Source organism: Coregonus lavaretus (genome assembly GCF_964263955.1).
Source record: "Coregonus lavaretus genome assembly, chromosome: 14".
In the NCBI taxonomy this organism is placed as follows: Eukaryota; Metazoa; Chordata; class Actinopteri; order Salmoniformes; family Salmonidae; genus Coregonus; species Coregonus lavaretus.
This window is the reverse complement of record NC_140001.1, coordinates 30,414,187-30,430,645: the sequence shown is the minus strand read 5'-3', so window position 1 is coordinate 30,430,645 and position 16,459 is coordinate 30,414,187. Positions and strand designations below refer to the sequence as shown.

General features: G+C 45.5%; 1 protein-coding gene across 1 annotated transcript in view; it reads right to left on the bottom strand.

Annotated features, from left to right (window-relative positions):
- The window catches only part of LOC311141111 (serine incorporator 5-like), a 43,225-nt gene that overhangs the window by 8,412 nt on the left and 18,354 nt on the right, over window positions 1-16,459 (bottom strand). Inside the window, exons 2-3 of the mRNA XM_084176375.1 lie at window positions 2,627-2,798; window positions 2,205-2,241 (exon numbers count right to left, since the gene is read on the bottom strand). Coding sequence (XP_084032501.1) covers window positions 2,205-2,241; window positions 2,627-2,798 — 209 coding nt within the window. The remainder of the gene's footprint in view (window positions 1-2,204; window positions 2,242-2,626; window positions 2,799-16,459) is intronic.

Below are 16,459 nucleotides of genomic sequence, written 5' to 3'. Positions count from 1 at the left end.
AGCCAAAATCATGTTGATTTTGTGTGTCACTGTTGCACTCTCTACAGACAATCTCTTATTTACTCAGGCCAGGTGACCAAGCCAGACGACACTTACAAAAGTGCTGTAATAGTATTCTGTTACAATGAGACATAATAACATCACCATGGGAGAGACAGAGAAAGATAACATCATTAGCTCATGAAGGACTAGGCTCATTTTAGAGGGAATCTCATCCAGAAGGGAAACCCCTTACTACAGCTCCTGGCCCTACTACAGCTCCTGACCCTACTACAGCTCCTGGCCCTACTACAGCTCCTGGCCCTACTACAGCTCCTGACCCTACTACAGCTCCTGGCCCTACTACAGCTCCTGGCCCTACTACAGCTCCTGACCCTACTACAGCTCCTGACCCTACTACAGCTCCTGACCCTACTACAGCTCCTGGCCCTACTACAGCTCCTGGCCCTACTACAGCTCCTGACCCTACTACAGCTCCTGACCCTACTACAGCTCCTGGCCCTACTACAGCTCCTGGCCCTACTACAGCTCCTGGCCCTACTACAGCTCCTGACCCTACTACAGCTCCTGGCCCTACTACAGCTCCTGGCCCTACTACAGCTCCTGGCCCTACTACAGCTCCTTACCCTACTACAGCTCCTGGCCCTACTACAGCTCCTGGCCCTACTACAGCTCCTGGCCCTACTACAGCTCCTGACCCTACTACAGCTCCTGGCCCTACTACAGCTCCTGGCCCTACTACAGCTCCTGGCCCTACTACAGCTCCTCCCTACTACAGCTCCTGGCCCTACTACAGCTCCTGGCCCTACTACAGCTCCTGGCCCTACTACAGCTCCTGGCCCTACTACAGCTCCTCCCTACTACAGCTCCTGGCCCTACTACAGCTCCTCCCTACTACAGCTCCTGACCCTACTACAGCTCCTGGCCCTACTACAGCTCCTGGCCCTACTACAGCTCCTGGCCCTACTACAGCTCCTGACCCTACTACAGCTCCTGACCCTACTACAGCTCCTGACCCTACTACAGCTCCTGACCCTACTACAGCTCCTGGCCCTACTACAGCTCCTGACCCTACTACAGCTCCTGACCCTACTACAGCTCCTCCCTACTACAGCTCCTGGCCCTACTACAGCTCCTGACCCTACTACAGCTCCTGGCCCTACTACAGCTCCTGACCCTACTACAGCTCCTGACCCTACTACAGCTCCTGGCCCTACTACAGCTCCTGACCCTACTACAGCTCCTGGCCCTACTACAGCTCCTGACCCTACTACAGCTCCTGGCCCTACTACAGCTCCTGGCCCTACTACAGCTCCTGGCCCTACTACAGCTCCTGGCCCTACTACAGCTCCTGGCCCTACTACAGCTCCTGACCCTACTACAGCTCCTGGCCCTACTACAGCTCCTGACCCTACTACAGCTCCTGGCCCTACTACAGCTCCTCCCTACTACAGCTCCTGGCCCTACTACAGCTCCTCCCTACTACAGCTCCTGACCCTACTACAGCTCCTGGCCCTACTACAGCTCCTGGCCCTACTACAGCTCCTCCCTACTACAGCTCCTGGCCCTACTACAGCTCCTGGCCCTACTACAGCTCCTGGCCCTACTACAGCTCCTGGCCCTACTACAGCTCCTGGCCCTACTACAGCTCCTGGCCCTACTACAGCTCCTGGCCCTACTACAGCTCCTGGCCCTACTACAGCTCCTCCCTACTACAACTCCTGGCCCTACTACAGCTCCTCCCTACTACAGCTCCTGGCCCTACTACAGCTCCTGAACAGAGAGCTGCTAAGACTTGTGTTTTCCACAATAACAACTGGCTTACAGAGTTGATCAGCCTGGGATAGTAAAGCCATTTGTGTAGTGACAGCTTTTCTCATAGCAAAGACAGAACACCATAATACTGAAGAAAGAGCAGCACAAACCCAGAAAACACTGAATAGCACCGTGGCTTTCCCTCTTTCACTCAGCTCCCTAGTCCCTAACCTCCCTCTGTAAATAATAACCACCACACAGCCACACACGTGTGGCCTTGACCTGCCCATGTGGAGACTGGAGCACTCTGTACTAACTGAGCTAGGGCGACAGGGAATGAAGCATTATCATGGTAGAGTACAGTCTGATAACTAGATGTAGCATACAGTACATGGAAATATATCTGGAATAACTGAGCTAGGGTGTAGTAACTGAACTGTGGGGTTTACTGCACTGTGCCACGTTTCTCTTGTAGTTTGGAGTGAACTGGCAGCAGGACATCAGAGCACACTGAGGGAGGCTGTAGTTAAAGTCTGTGTTAGCCCCCGTGGCAGCCTGCACTAAACTAGGCCATCCTAACTACCGTACAATTACACACACAGGAAATGACACACAGCAGCCTTTTCCATAGCTCTGCTCCACTCTGCTCTGCCAGGGAAGGCTTTATTACAGGGTTTATGTGGAGTTTAGAGCTTCCAAAACTATTCTAGAGCTCTACTGGGTCTCTGTGTCTAAAACAGCATCAAGGCTGGATATGAGACAGGACCAGACATTTAGGGCCGAACGTGTATGTGGTGTGAGCATGTTTCTTGTGTGTGTGTGTGTGTGCGTGCGTGCGTGTGTGGGTGTCTACATGCGATCGTCCGTGTACTCACGTGGTCCCTCATCTCTTGCTCCACGGTGGGTGACATCATGACGACACAGATGACGGTGACGAGGAGGAAGTAGAGGGCGTACATGAAGCGTGTTGATGTGGACTGCTTGATTTTAGGACAGCAGCCACAACAACAGGAGCAGGCTGCCGAGCCACAGCAGCACGCCAGCTACACCAGGAGAGAGGAGGAGAGGCATTGATACAGTATAATGTCATTATACATGCTCAATAACATTATGGGGCGGTATCCCGGACACAGATTATGCCTAGTCCTGGATTAAAAAGCATTTTCAAAGGAGATTAACTTTTTAGTCCAGCACTAGGCTTAATCTGTGTAGGGGGAAACCATCCCTATAAAACTTAATCAGACCCTGTAACTGCTGCTTACAACTCAAAGAGGGAAATGCACAGAAAGAGAGAGAGAAGGGAAGCCCGGCTGGCAACAGGGTTAAGAGCAGCAGCAGCTTCAGCAGAACCCTGGCTGGTAGAGTACAGAGCACAACAGGGTTTGATACTGCAGTCGCATTTGTGACTGTTTGACTTGGCAGTGCAACACACATTTTTAATTGATCCTAGGGTGCCAGTGAAAAATGTTTTACCCGGGTTTATTTTTATAATCATGGTTTATTCAAACGGTAATGTGCAATTGACCAAAAATAAACCAACTTTCTGAAGAGGCAACAATGGCACAGGAATGCCCGTCTGTGTGTGTCAGGGCTCGACATACAGGGAGGTTTTGGAAACCATCCGGGCCAGTCGATCATCCCCGTCAATGGGCAGTTTGGGGTTTTAATCTAGGCTATATAATTGATTAAAAAACAGATGGATTCCCGAAGCTGTTCGTTTGTTATGTCGATTATTTATCACACGCGCGCTGCACACATATAGCCTATAGATAATATGTTGGGCAGAGAGCTGGTTGTTGTGTGGAGCGAAGACCAACAGCAGTAGGGATAGGAAAGCAGTAGGAAAGATGTTCCAAGTTCTGATGTCTACCAGTAAATGCTAAGGCAAGAATGGGTATGCAAACCAGGTATTTAAAAACGTAAAAGTATTGGTTGAGTACAGACATCGGCGCCAGAACGAATCAGTTGGACCGGCATTTGATTTCCATAGCAGGGTCCGTCTTTTCACGGGACCTCCTATGTGTGCATGCGCTTGTGCGTTTACAATTTTTTTAATGGGTATAATAGTAAAGACCATAGGCAGCTCATTAGTTTCAAGTTTAGGGAAGCTTACAATTTATCCTACAATTTCTACCGATCTGCGTGCCAGTTATGATTATTTCTATATGCACATTTTTGTGGAACAGTTTCATTTCAATAATAACGTTTTTGTTTCTCAAAATCATTGTCACGTGGTTAACCATCAAAATCGGAAGTAAAATGATAAAAATCTAAACGTTAAAATTCAACTATGGCGAGAGCCCTAGCCTCTGCGATATGGACACATTGATACACTGTGATTCATTGGCGGCTAAAGAAATTAGAACATAGAACTCAGAGATAGCTTATAGGCCAATGCAGCAGTAGGCTTATAACTTCCATCATCAACTAAGTAAAATACATAGACCTAAATCCGACAAATAAAAACAGTAGAAAATATCCTTATGGAAATTCCGGTTCTTTCAATCACATTCATCTCTCTTCTCCGCCTGTCTGCCTCCCTATCGATCTGTCTTGACTTGAGCTAATGTTAGTGAAGTTCAACATTGTATCAAATCATCACAGGGTCCGGCCCGAAACTGTCGCTAACGAACTTGCAACATTGTATAAACTAGCCTATTCCGGGCCCTCAAAGTTTCCTGCGCCAGTGAGCTCGGGACAGAAAGCTGTTTTTTTTAATGACGTTTACACTGGTTATATGGGATCTTCAGATCATGATATTTTGCTCTTTCACACCTTGGTTTGGTGATTATCGAGAGAGTATTGGAAATAATTTTCAAATACTGAGGAACTATCATTCGCAATGGGATGTTAAAAAAATTGAATTTGTTTACTTTCCTAAGAGAGCATGTGTGGTGTACATGGTGAGTTAAGAAAATCAGAAATAAGACATTGACAAAATGGGCACTTTCCTACATCTGCATGCATTCTGGAGCGACACACACCATATCTTCATATCTATTTTTTTATTTAACCTTTATTTAACCAGGTAAGCCAGTTGAAAACAAGTTCTCATTTACAACTGCGACCTGGCCAAAATAAAGCAAAGCAGTGCGATAAAAACAACAACACAGAGTTGGAGGTAAGGCAATAAATAGGCCATAGTGCAAAATAATTACAATTAGTATTAATACTGGAATGATAGATGATGTGCAAATAGAGATACTGGGGTGCAAATGAGCAAAATAAATAACAATATGGGGATGAGGTAGTTGGGTGGGCTAATTTTAGATGGGCTGTGTACAGGTGCAGTGATCGGTAAGGTGCTCTGACAACTGATGCTTAAAGTTAGTGAGGGAGATAAGAGTCTCCAGCTTCAGAGATTTTTGCAATTCGTTCCAGTCATTGGCAGCAGAGAACTGTAAGGAATGGCGGCCTAAGGAGGTGTTGGCTTTGGGGATGACCAGTGAGATATACCTGCTGGAGCGCATACTACGGGTGGGTGTTGCTATGGTGACCAATGAGCTAAGATAAGGCGGGCAGTGATTTATAGATGGCCTGGAGCCAGTGGGTTTGGCGATGAATATGTAGTGAGGATCAGCCAACAAGAGCGTACAGGTCACAGTGGTGGGTAGTATATGGGGCTTTGGTGACAAAACGGATGGCACTGTGATAGACTACATCCAATTTGCTGAGTTGAGTGTTGGAAGCTATTTTGTAAATGACATCGCCGAAGTCAAGGATCGGTAGGATAGTCAGTTTTACGAGGGCATGTTTGGCAGCATGAGTGAAGGAGGCTTTGTTGCGAAATAGGAAGCCGATTCTAGATTTAACTTTGGATTGGAGATGCTTAATGTGAGTCTGGAAGGATAGTTTATAGTCTAACCAGACACCTAGGTATTTGTAGTTGTCCACATACTCTAGGTCAGACCCGTCGAGAGTAGTGATTCTAGTCGGGTGGGCGGGTGCCAACAGCGTTCGATTGAAGAGCATGCATTTAGTTTTACTAGTGTTTAAGAGCAGTTGGAGGCTACTGAAGGAGTGTTGTATGGCATTGAAGCTTGTTTGGAGGTTTGTTAACACAGTGTCCAATGAAGGGCCAGATGTATACAAAATGGTGTAGTCTGTGTAGAAGTGGATCTGAGAGTCACCAGCAGCAAGAGCGACATCATTGATATACACAGAGAAAAGAGTCGGCCCAAGAATTGAACCCTGTGTCACCCCCATAGAGACTGCCATAGGTCCAGACAACAGGCCATCCGATTTGACACATTGAACTCTATCTGAGAAGTAGTTGGTGAACCAGGCGAGGCAGTCATTTGAGAAACCAAGGCTATTTAGTCTGTCAATAAGAATGTGGTGGTTGACAGAGTCGAAAGCCTTGGCCAGGTCGATGAAGACGGCTGCACAGTACTGTCTATTATCGATCGCGGTTATAATATCGTTTAGGACCTTGAGCGTGGCTGAGGTGCACCCATGACCAGCTCGGAAACCGGATTGCATAGCGGAGAAGGTACGGTGGGATTCGAAATGGTCGGTGATCTGTTTGTTAACTTGGCTTTCAAAAACGTTAGAAAGGCAGGGCAGGATGGATATAGGTCTGTAACAGTTTGGATCTAGAGTGTCACCCCCTTTGAAGAGGGGGATGACCGCGGCAGCTTTCCAATCTCTGGGGATCTCAGACGTTACGAAAGAGAGGTTGAACAGGCTAGTAATAAGGGTTGCGACAATTTCGGCAGCTAGTTTTAGAAAGTAAGGGTCCAGATTGTCTAGCCCAGATGATTTGTAGGGGTCCAGATTTTGCAGCTCTTTCAGAACATCAGCTGTCTGAATTTGTGAGAAGGAGAAGCGGGGGGCATTGGCAAGTTGCAGCGGAGGGTGCAGAGCTGGTGGCCGGGGTAGTGGTAGCCAGGTGGAAAGCATGGCCAGCCGTAGCAAAATGCTATTGTTGATTTACCGGTGGTGATAGTGTTTCCTAGACTCAGTGCAGTGGGCAACTGGGAGGAGGTGCTCTTATTCTCCATGGACTTTACAGTGTCCCAAAACTTTTTGGAGTTAGTGCTACAGGATGCAAATTTCTGTTTGAAAAAGCTAGCCTTTGCTTTCCTAACTGCTTGTGTATATTGGTTCCTAACTTCCCTGAAAAGTTGCATATCGCGGGGGCTATTCGATGCTAATGCAGTACGCCACAGGATGTTTTTGTGCTGGTCAAGGGCAGTCAAGTCTGAGGAGAACCAGGGGCTATATCTGTTCTTAGTTCTGTATTTTTTGAATGGGGCATGTTTATTTAAGATTGAGAGGAAATTACTTTTAAAGAAATACCAGGCATCCTCTACTGACGGAATGAGATCGATATCCATCCAGGATACCTGGGCCAGGTCAATTAGGAAGGCCTGCTTGCTAAAGTGTTTTAGGGAGCGTTTGACAGTGATGAGGGGTGGTCGTTTGACCGCGGATCCGTTACGGACGCAGGCAATAAGGCAGTGATCGCAGAGATCCTGGTTGAAGACAGCGGAGGTGTATTTAGAGGGTAAGTTAGTCAGGATGATATCTATGAGGAAGCCCGTGTTTACAGATTTAGGGTTGTACCTGGTAGGTTCGTTGATAATTTGTGTGAGATTGAGGGCATCTTGTTTGGATTGTAGGATGGCCGGGGTGTTAAGCATATCCCAATTTATGTCACCAAGCAGTACGAACAAATGATAGCTCCTGGGGAGTAATAATAATTATCCATTTAGCAGACGGTTTTATCCAAAGCGACTTACCGTCATGTGTGCATACATTTTTACATATGGGTGGTCCCGGGGATCGAACCCACTACCCTGGCGTTACAAGCGACATGCTCTACCAATTGAGCTACAGAGGACCACAGTAGGAGTGATACTGGGGACTGCAGGGCCTGGGTTAGCCTCTACATCACCAGAGGAACAGAGGAGGACTAGAATAAGGATACGGATAAAGGCTTTAAGAACTGGTCTTCTAGTGCGTTGGGTACAGAGAATAAAGGGGGCAGATTTCCGGGCGTTGTAGAATAGATTCAGGGGATTATGTACAGACAAGGATATGGAAGGATATGAGTACAGTGGAGGTAAACCTAAGCGTTGGGTAACAATGAAAGAGATAGCATCACTGGAGGCACCGATTGAGCCGGTCTTGGCGTGTATGGGGGGTGGAACAAAGGAACTATTTGAGGCAGTTTGAGAGGGACTTGGGGTTCTACAGTGAAATTGTATAATAAGAACTAACTGGAACAGCAATAGGCAAGGCATATTGACATGGGAGAGAGGCATAAAGCAATCACAGGTGTTATTAGAGAGAGCTAAGACAACAACTGGTAATGGCGATAAAGTTTGGGCTGAGTCTAAACAGATAAACAGGACAGGGTACTGTGTAAAGGAACAGTCCAGCAGGCATCAGCTGTGCAGCTGAGTGATCATAAGGTCCAGTGAACAGCAATATGTGAGTCCGAGAGCAGTTTGAATTGGTACCACAGCACAGCGATCAGGAAGCACGGCTGTCGTTTGCGTGGTCGTCGCAACGGGAAGCCTGTTGAAACCACAGACGATTACGTCGGCAGACCAGTCGTGATGGATCGGCGGGGCTCTGTGTCGACTCTAGGAGGTCCCGTCCGGTTGACAGAGAGGTAGATAGCCGGGAGATGTGCCTGACTCAAGGCTAGCTCAAGGCTGATTAGCCAACAACAACGTTCATTTGGTTGCAGCTACCTAGTTGCGATTATCCAGTGTTAAAGGTCCACTGATTCAGTGATTCCGGCAGAAAATCCGATAGGTTCTGGGTCGATAACACGCTGTGCAGACAGTGCAGACTGGCCAATAATAGTCCAGGCTAGAGCTGGCAGGTAGATAGTGCAGGCCACGGACAATGCATGTTAAGGTCCAGTGATTCAGTTATTCCGGAAGAAAATCCGATGTTCTGGGTGAAAACCGCTAACGGTGGCTAATAGCAAGTAGCTAGTTAGCTAGTTAGCTGGCTGGCTAGTTTCAACTGGAGATTCTAGATAAAGGTGAGTAAATAATAGAATCCGTTCTACATTGAGTGAGGCGGGTTGCAGGAAAGTATATTTAGTAGAAGGATGAAAAGTGTGATAGGGAAATATATACCTAAAATACAAAAAAAATTACAAAAAACTGGCTATTTACATGGACACACAAGAGAACACGACCGCACTGCTACGCCATCTTGGGCTGATGCAACATTTTAAATTATATTCAAGACACATTATCTTTACGCTTTATCTAGACGCTTTTCAATGACAGCCGCAACTCAATCAGCTAGACCTATTGCAACGCCACCTACGCAAATTGCAGGCTTCCCAAATACACTTCCCAAAAATCACTGCTATTTTTTAAAAAATAAGCTAATGATCCTCTGTGGCTAAGTCATGCTCCCTGGTGAAGTATTTTGAATTATATTATTTAGACAGGAGTAATTATATAATTTTGGCGAAACATCCATTTACTTTAGGGCAATCCACCATCCGCCAACAGTGCAGCCGCCAACTTTCCATTCCAATTCACAACAGGCTGAACCAGAGATCTGTATATAATGATGAGATCATCATGTCTCCACCCTAACAATGGGAGTCTTTGTCCCAAAGGCGGGAAGGCAGGCGACAAGCTTAGGTCTGCACATTATTCCCATAGAAACGCATTGGGCTTACATAGGACATATTTTGGCGAGAGTGAGCCCTCTCGCTTCGCCTCTTCCTCTCTGCTGAAACATTGCAATGTGCAATTCAGTCATCATGGAATAATAGCCTACCTTGAAAATCAGACATTTCCTCTTTAGTCATTGAAGTTATGGTAGCTGATTTAGAAGTTCTACTGCTCCAATATAATTATTTCGTTATTTCGTTTCTGATCAGTTGTTATGAGAGATGTAGGAGCTTTGTTTCACCCCCCGCCATTTCAATTGAAGGGCGTTGCGCTAGTCTGTTGCACTTGTTGCGGTAAAACTATGTGCGGTTATTATCAGCAAGACAACATTGAATGTTGGCTTCAACTTGGTTTTCCATACAAAGCGTTCCATTACAAAGGGAACTCGGTTTTTGATTGATTTTTCATTTTTAAAACATGATACAGTAACCTCTCAATCACTCTTCAACATCTCAAATGGCGAGATTGACTAGCTACCACATGGACAGACTTTATTAGTGTGTTTGTGTCAGGAGCATGCTGTCTATTTAGTCAGGCAATGCTCACATTATTCTGACATATTTGAGAATGTAAACATAAGGTGTATGTCAATGCATAATGACATTGGGTAGGGCTATTCAAAAATGCATTATTCTTAAAGTAGTAATGCATACTTTTTTTGCATACATACTCAACGCGGATATTGGCGATGCTCTCCGCTGGTGCCAATAAGATAGGTTATACTTTTGTTTGCTCAATTAAGTTGATAATTTTGATAACTAAAAGAGAGATTAGTCTTTTTATTGTATTCTCTTTACAGCAATAACCATTTGCTTTCCAAACGATGTTTTCCTGTGATTTTATTTGGAAATATTGCGATATGCCTGGCTTGGCCTCTATACTTTTCACAGACAGTCGCAACTCTACAACAATCTGCCCAAATTGCACGTGCTGCCTTTCCTTCCGACTGTAGGCAATAAGATTTAAAACAATTCACAACTTATTTTTTTTAAAGAAGCTAATGATCTTCTGTGGCCAAATCATGCTTTAGTAGCCTATTAAAAATTATTCATTTATTTCTGTATAGACGGGAGTAGGCTAAATAGGCTATATAATTTTGGCAATTCAATTTACTTAAGGAAAAGCTTCCCCTAGCCTTATTGACTCGCTTGCATATAAAAAAATGTACCGCACGTAACCTCCATTTGCTATTCCTGTGCAGGCTATGGGATGACGTTTTTTAAATAAAACATTATTCCACCCATAGGCTATATGTAAAGACCAGATTAAATTAAAAATAGTCTGCTGGGTGAGAACATTATCACGTGCTTGTCAAATTGTGAATGAGAGTGATGAAGTGTGTGCAGCCTGCACAAGAAACAGAGAAGAGCTCATGCCTTTCATGCAACTTTTTCAAATCATCATTAGAGTCGCATCATGCAGCCTTAAAATGTATTAAAAATTAAAAGATATAGCCTAACGTTTGTATCACAACTAAAGTTGCATAAATAACTCTAAATTAAGCATATAGGACGACCTGTTTCCTTGTTAATTGCTCAACACAGAATAGCCACATGTGCGCACTCCCTCGGAAATCATTTGGAGAAAATATCCTTTCTATTTTATTCAGCTATGTTCAATTGTATTCTTCATACTATAAAATTATATTAAATAATGCCACGGAATTCTAAGCAAATCTTGTCTGCTAAATGAACTGTGTAGCCCACATCCATATTGCATAGCCAGATCAGGGACTAACATACAGTGGGGGAAAAAAGTATTTAGTCAGCCACCAATTGTGCAAGTTCTCCCACTTAAAAAGATGAGAGAGGCCTGTAATTTTCATCATAGGTACACGTCAACTATGACAGACAAAATGAGAAAAGAAAATCCTGAAAATCACATTGTAGGATTTTCTATGAATTTATTTGCAAATTATGGTGGAAAAAAAAGTATTTGGTCAATAACAAAAGTTTCTCAATACTTTGTTATATACCCTTTGTTGGCAATGACACAGGTCAAACGTTTCTGTAAGTCTTCACAAGGTTTTCACACACTGTTGCTGGTATTTTGGCCCATTCCTCCATGCAGATCTCCTCTAGAGCAGTGATGTTTTGGGGCTGTCGCTGGGCAACACAGACTTTCAACTCCCTCCAAAGATTTTCTATGGGGTTGAGATCTGGAGACTGGCTAGGCCACTCCAGGACCTTGAAATGCTTCTTACGAAGCCACTCCTTCGTTGCCCGGGCGGTGTGTTTGGAATCATTGTCATGCTGAAAGACCCAGCCACGTTTCATCTTCAATGCCCTTGCTGATGGAAGGAGGTTTTCACTCAAAATCTCACGATACATGGCCCCATTCATTCTTTCCTTTACACGGATCAGTCGTCCTGGTCCCTTTGCAGAAAAACAGCCCCAAAGCATGATGTTTCCACCCCCATGCTTCACAGTAGGTATGGTGTTCTTTGGATGCAACTCAGCATTCTTTGTCCTGTAATGTCTGCACCTGTTGTATTCGGCGCATGTGACCAATAAAATTTGATTTGATTTGATTTGATTTGAAACACGACGAGTTGAGTTTTTACCAAAAAGTTCTATTTTGGTTTCATCTGACCATATGACATTGTCCCAATCCTCTTCTGGATCATCCAAATGCACTCTAGCAAACTTCAGACGGGCCTGGACATGTACTGGCTTAAGCAGGGGGACACGTCTGGCACTGCAGGATTTGAGTCCCTGGCGGCGTAGTGTGTTACTGATGGTAGGCTTTGTTACTTTGGTCCCAGCTCTCTGCAGGTCATTCACTAGGTCCCCCCGTGTGGTTCTGGGATTTTTGCTCACCGTTCTTGTGATCATTTTGACCCCACGGGGTGAGATCTTGCGTGGAGCCCCAGATCGGGGGAGATTATCAGTGGTCTTGTATGTCTTCCATTTCCTAATAATTGCTCCCACAGTTGATTTCTTCAAACCAAGCTGCTTACCTATTGCAGATTCAGTCTTCCCAGCCTGGTGCAGGTCTACAATTTTGTTTCTGGTGTCCTTTGACAGCTCTTTGGTCTTGGCCATAGTGGAGTTTGGAGTGTGAATGTTTGAGGTTGTGGACAGGTGTCTTTTATACTGATAACAAGTTCAAACAGGTGCCATTAATACAGGTAACGAGTGGAGGACAGAGGAGCCTCTTAAAGAAGAAGTTACAGGTCTGTGAGAGCCAGAAATCTTGCTTGTTTGTAGGTGACCAAATACTTATTTTCCACCATAATTTGCAAATAAATTCATTAAAAATCCTACAATGTGATTTTCTGGAATTTTTTTTCTCAATTTGTCTGTCATAGTTGACGTGTACCTATGATGAAAATTACAGGCCTCTCTCATCTTTTTATGTGGGAGAACTTGCACAATTGGTGGCTGACTAAATACTTTTTTTCCCCACTGTAAGAACAACTCAGAATATGCTATTCTGTTCTTCTGAAATAGGCTACATTTTCTTCATATCATGTTTCTTTAGACCTGTCTAAAATAAATAAAGGATTTATTGTGATGGTGTAGGCTATATTAAATGGATTTATTAGACTTTTTAAATTGTAGTTCCAACAGTCTGCATTAGTTGCTTGTAGGCTATGCGTGGAAGCCAGGAGATGCTAAACGTGTTTATGTTAATAACGGTCAATTACCGTGAGACCTGCGGTTATTTGCATGACAATAACCAGCTGACAAAATTGTATGACTGCCACAGCCCTACACAAGGGCATGCTAATTTAAATATGGCTAGTCATTATTAGCCTGGTTCTGTATGGAATGCAGGCACATTACAAGACACAAGCCAGGTCATTATCAATTATCTTTTTTTTTATATTTAAAAAAAATTGTGCCACCAAATGATGTGCTGGTGCCAGCAACTGAAAAAGTTGATGGCGGAAAACGTTAGTGTAAAACTCTGCACGAGTCTGGATCATACCACAGATGACTGTCATTAGCACCAGAAAAGAACCCATCAGACCGTTACACACACATGCGCTTTACTGCGTAGGGTTAGACAGACTGGCTTGTGTCCCTTTTGTATTACAAACAGATTATGCAACAGACACAGGCATCTCAGATGGTAGGCTAGTTTACTCCCATACAACAGACTGTCACAAACGCTGTAGGCCTCTGTAGGTCTAAGTCCTGTCTGTCTAGCTATAAGAATGTATCATGTAAGAGTGACATGAGAGGAGAAGACAGGCATGGGATGAGAAAAGGATCTTGTGCACACTGCACAGTGAGAAGGAGGCCTGTTTTTGCTGGTCATGGCTCACATCAACAGCATTATCCCAGAAACCCTAGACCCACTCTAATTTGCATACCGCCCCAACAGATCCACAGATGATGCAATCTCTACTGCACTCCACACTGCCCTTTCCCACCTGGACAAGAGGAACACCTACGTGAGAATGCTATTCATTGACTACAGCTCAGCATTCAACACCATAGTGCCCTCTAAGCTCATCACTAAGCTAAGGATCCTGGGTCTAAACACCTCCCTCTGCAACTGGATCCTGGACTTCCTGACGGGCCGCCCCCAGGTGGTAAGGGTAGGTAACAACACATCTGCCACACTGATCCTCAACACGGGGGCCCCTCAGGGGTGCGTGCTCAGTCCCCTCCTGTACTCTCTGTTCACCCATGACTGCATGGCCAGCACGACTCCAACACCATCATTAAGTTTGCCGACGACACAACAGTGGTAGGCCGGATCACCGACAACGATGAGACAGCCTATAGGGAGGAGGTCAGAGACCTGGCCGTGTGGTGCCAGGACAACAACTTCTCCCTCAACGTGACCAAGACAAAGGAGATGATTGTGGACTACAGGAAAAAAAAGAGGACTGAGCACGCCCCCATTCTCATCGACGGGGCTGTAGTGGAACAGGTTGAGAGCTTTAAGTTCCTTGGTGTCCACATCACCAACGAACTATCATGGTCCAAACACACCAAGACAGTCGTGAAGAGGGCACGACAAAGCCTATTCCCCCTCAGGAGACTGAAAAGATTTGGCATGGGTCCTCAGATCCTCAAAAAATTCTACAGCTGCACCATCGAGAGCATCCTGACTGGTTGCATCACCGCCTGGTATGGCAACTGCTTGACCTCCGACCGCAAGGCACTACAGAGGGTAGTGCGTACGACCCAGTACATCACTGGGGCTAAGCTTCCTGCCATCCAGGACCTCTATACCAGGCGGTGTCAGAGGAAGGCCCTCAAAATTGTCAAAGACTCCAGCCACCCTAGTCATAGACTGTTCTCTCTGCTACCGCACGGCAAGCGGTACCGGAGTGCCAAGTCTAGGTCCAAAAGACTTCTCAACAGCTTCTACCCCCAAGCCATAAGACTCCTGAACAGCTAATCATGGCTACCCGGACTATTTGCACTGCCCCCCACCCCATCCTTTTTACGCTGCTGCTACTCTGTTAATTATTTATGCATAGTCACTTTAACTCTACCCACATGTACATATTACCTCAACTACCTCAACAAGCCGGTGCCCCCTGCAACGGTACCCCCCTGTATATATAGCCTCCCTACTGTTATTTTATTTTACTTCTGCTCTTTTCTTTCTCAACACTTTTTTTGTTGTTGTTTTATTTTTACTTATTATTATATATTTTTTAAATAAATGCACTGTTGGTTAAGGGCTGTAAGTAAGCATTTCACTGTAATGTCTGCACCTGTTGTATTCGGCGCATGTGACCAATACAATTTGATTTGATTTGATTTGATTTTTGTCCCCCAGTACTGAAGCTCAGTGCAAACCCACCCTAACTTCCTCACCACAGCTGTGTGTGTTCTGTAGGATTTACTGGAAATCTTTAGGTTAGAGAACGGAACGGCAAGAGGGTGGGGTTCTAACTAGAGGAATAAAGGAGAGTATCTGAGTATGGTGTATAATTATCCAGTTTCCTCCTTCAGAAAAGAAGACCAGGCGTCTGCTTATGAGAGCAGTTAGACAGGCCCATTTCTGTGTGGTGAGTGGTGGCTTCAGAGGCTTCAGTGTCAACAACGTGGGTTTTATGGTTAGGAGAATCAGCCCCCTCCTGTACGCCCGGTTCACCCATGACTGCATGGGCATGCACGTCTCCAACTCAATCATCAAGTTTGCTGACGACACAACAGTGGTAGGCCTGATTACCAACAAAGATGAGACAGCCTACAGGGAAGAGGTGAGAGCCCTAGCGGAGTGGTGCCAGGAAAATAACCTCTCCCTCAAATTCAACAAAACAAAGGAGCTGATCGTGGACTACAGGAGACAGCAGAGAGAGTACGCCCCCATCCACATCAACGGGGCCGCAGTGGAGCGGGTAAAAAACGTCAAGTTCCTCAGCGTGCACATCACTGACGACCTGAAATGGTCCCTTCACACAGACAGTGTGGTGAAGAAGGCACAACAGCGCCTCTTCAACATCAGGAGGCAGAAGAAATTCTGTTTGGGCCCTAAATCTCTACCGATGCACCATTGAGAGCATCCTGTTGAGTTGTATCACTGCCTGGTAAGGCAACTGCACCATCTGCAACCACAGGGCTCTCCAGAGGGTGGTGCGGTCAGCCCAACACAATATCGGGGGCACACTGCCTGCCCTCTAGGACATATACAGCACCCGGTGTCACAGGAAGGCCAAGAAGATCATCAAGGACCCCAGCCACCCAAGCCACGGCCTGTTCACCCACTACCATCTAGAAGGCGGAGACGGTACAGGTGCATCAAAGCTGGGACCAATAGACTGATAAACAGCTTCTATCTCCAGGCCATCAGACTGTTGGGCCACCACTAGCCGGCCTCCTCCCAGTACCCTGCCCTGAATCTCAGACACTGTCACTAGCCGGCTACCAGGTCTACCCTGCACCTTACAGACCGCAGCTCTACAGTGAGGGAAAAAAGTATTTGATCCCCTGCTGATTTTGTACGTTTGCCCACTGACAAAGACATGATCAGTCTTTCATTTTAATGGTAGGTTTATTTGAACAGTGAGAGACAGAATAACAATTAAAAAATCCAGAAAAACGCATGTCAAAAATTTTATGAATTGATTTGCATTA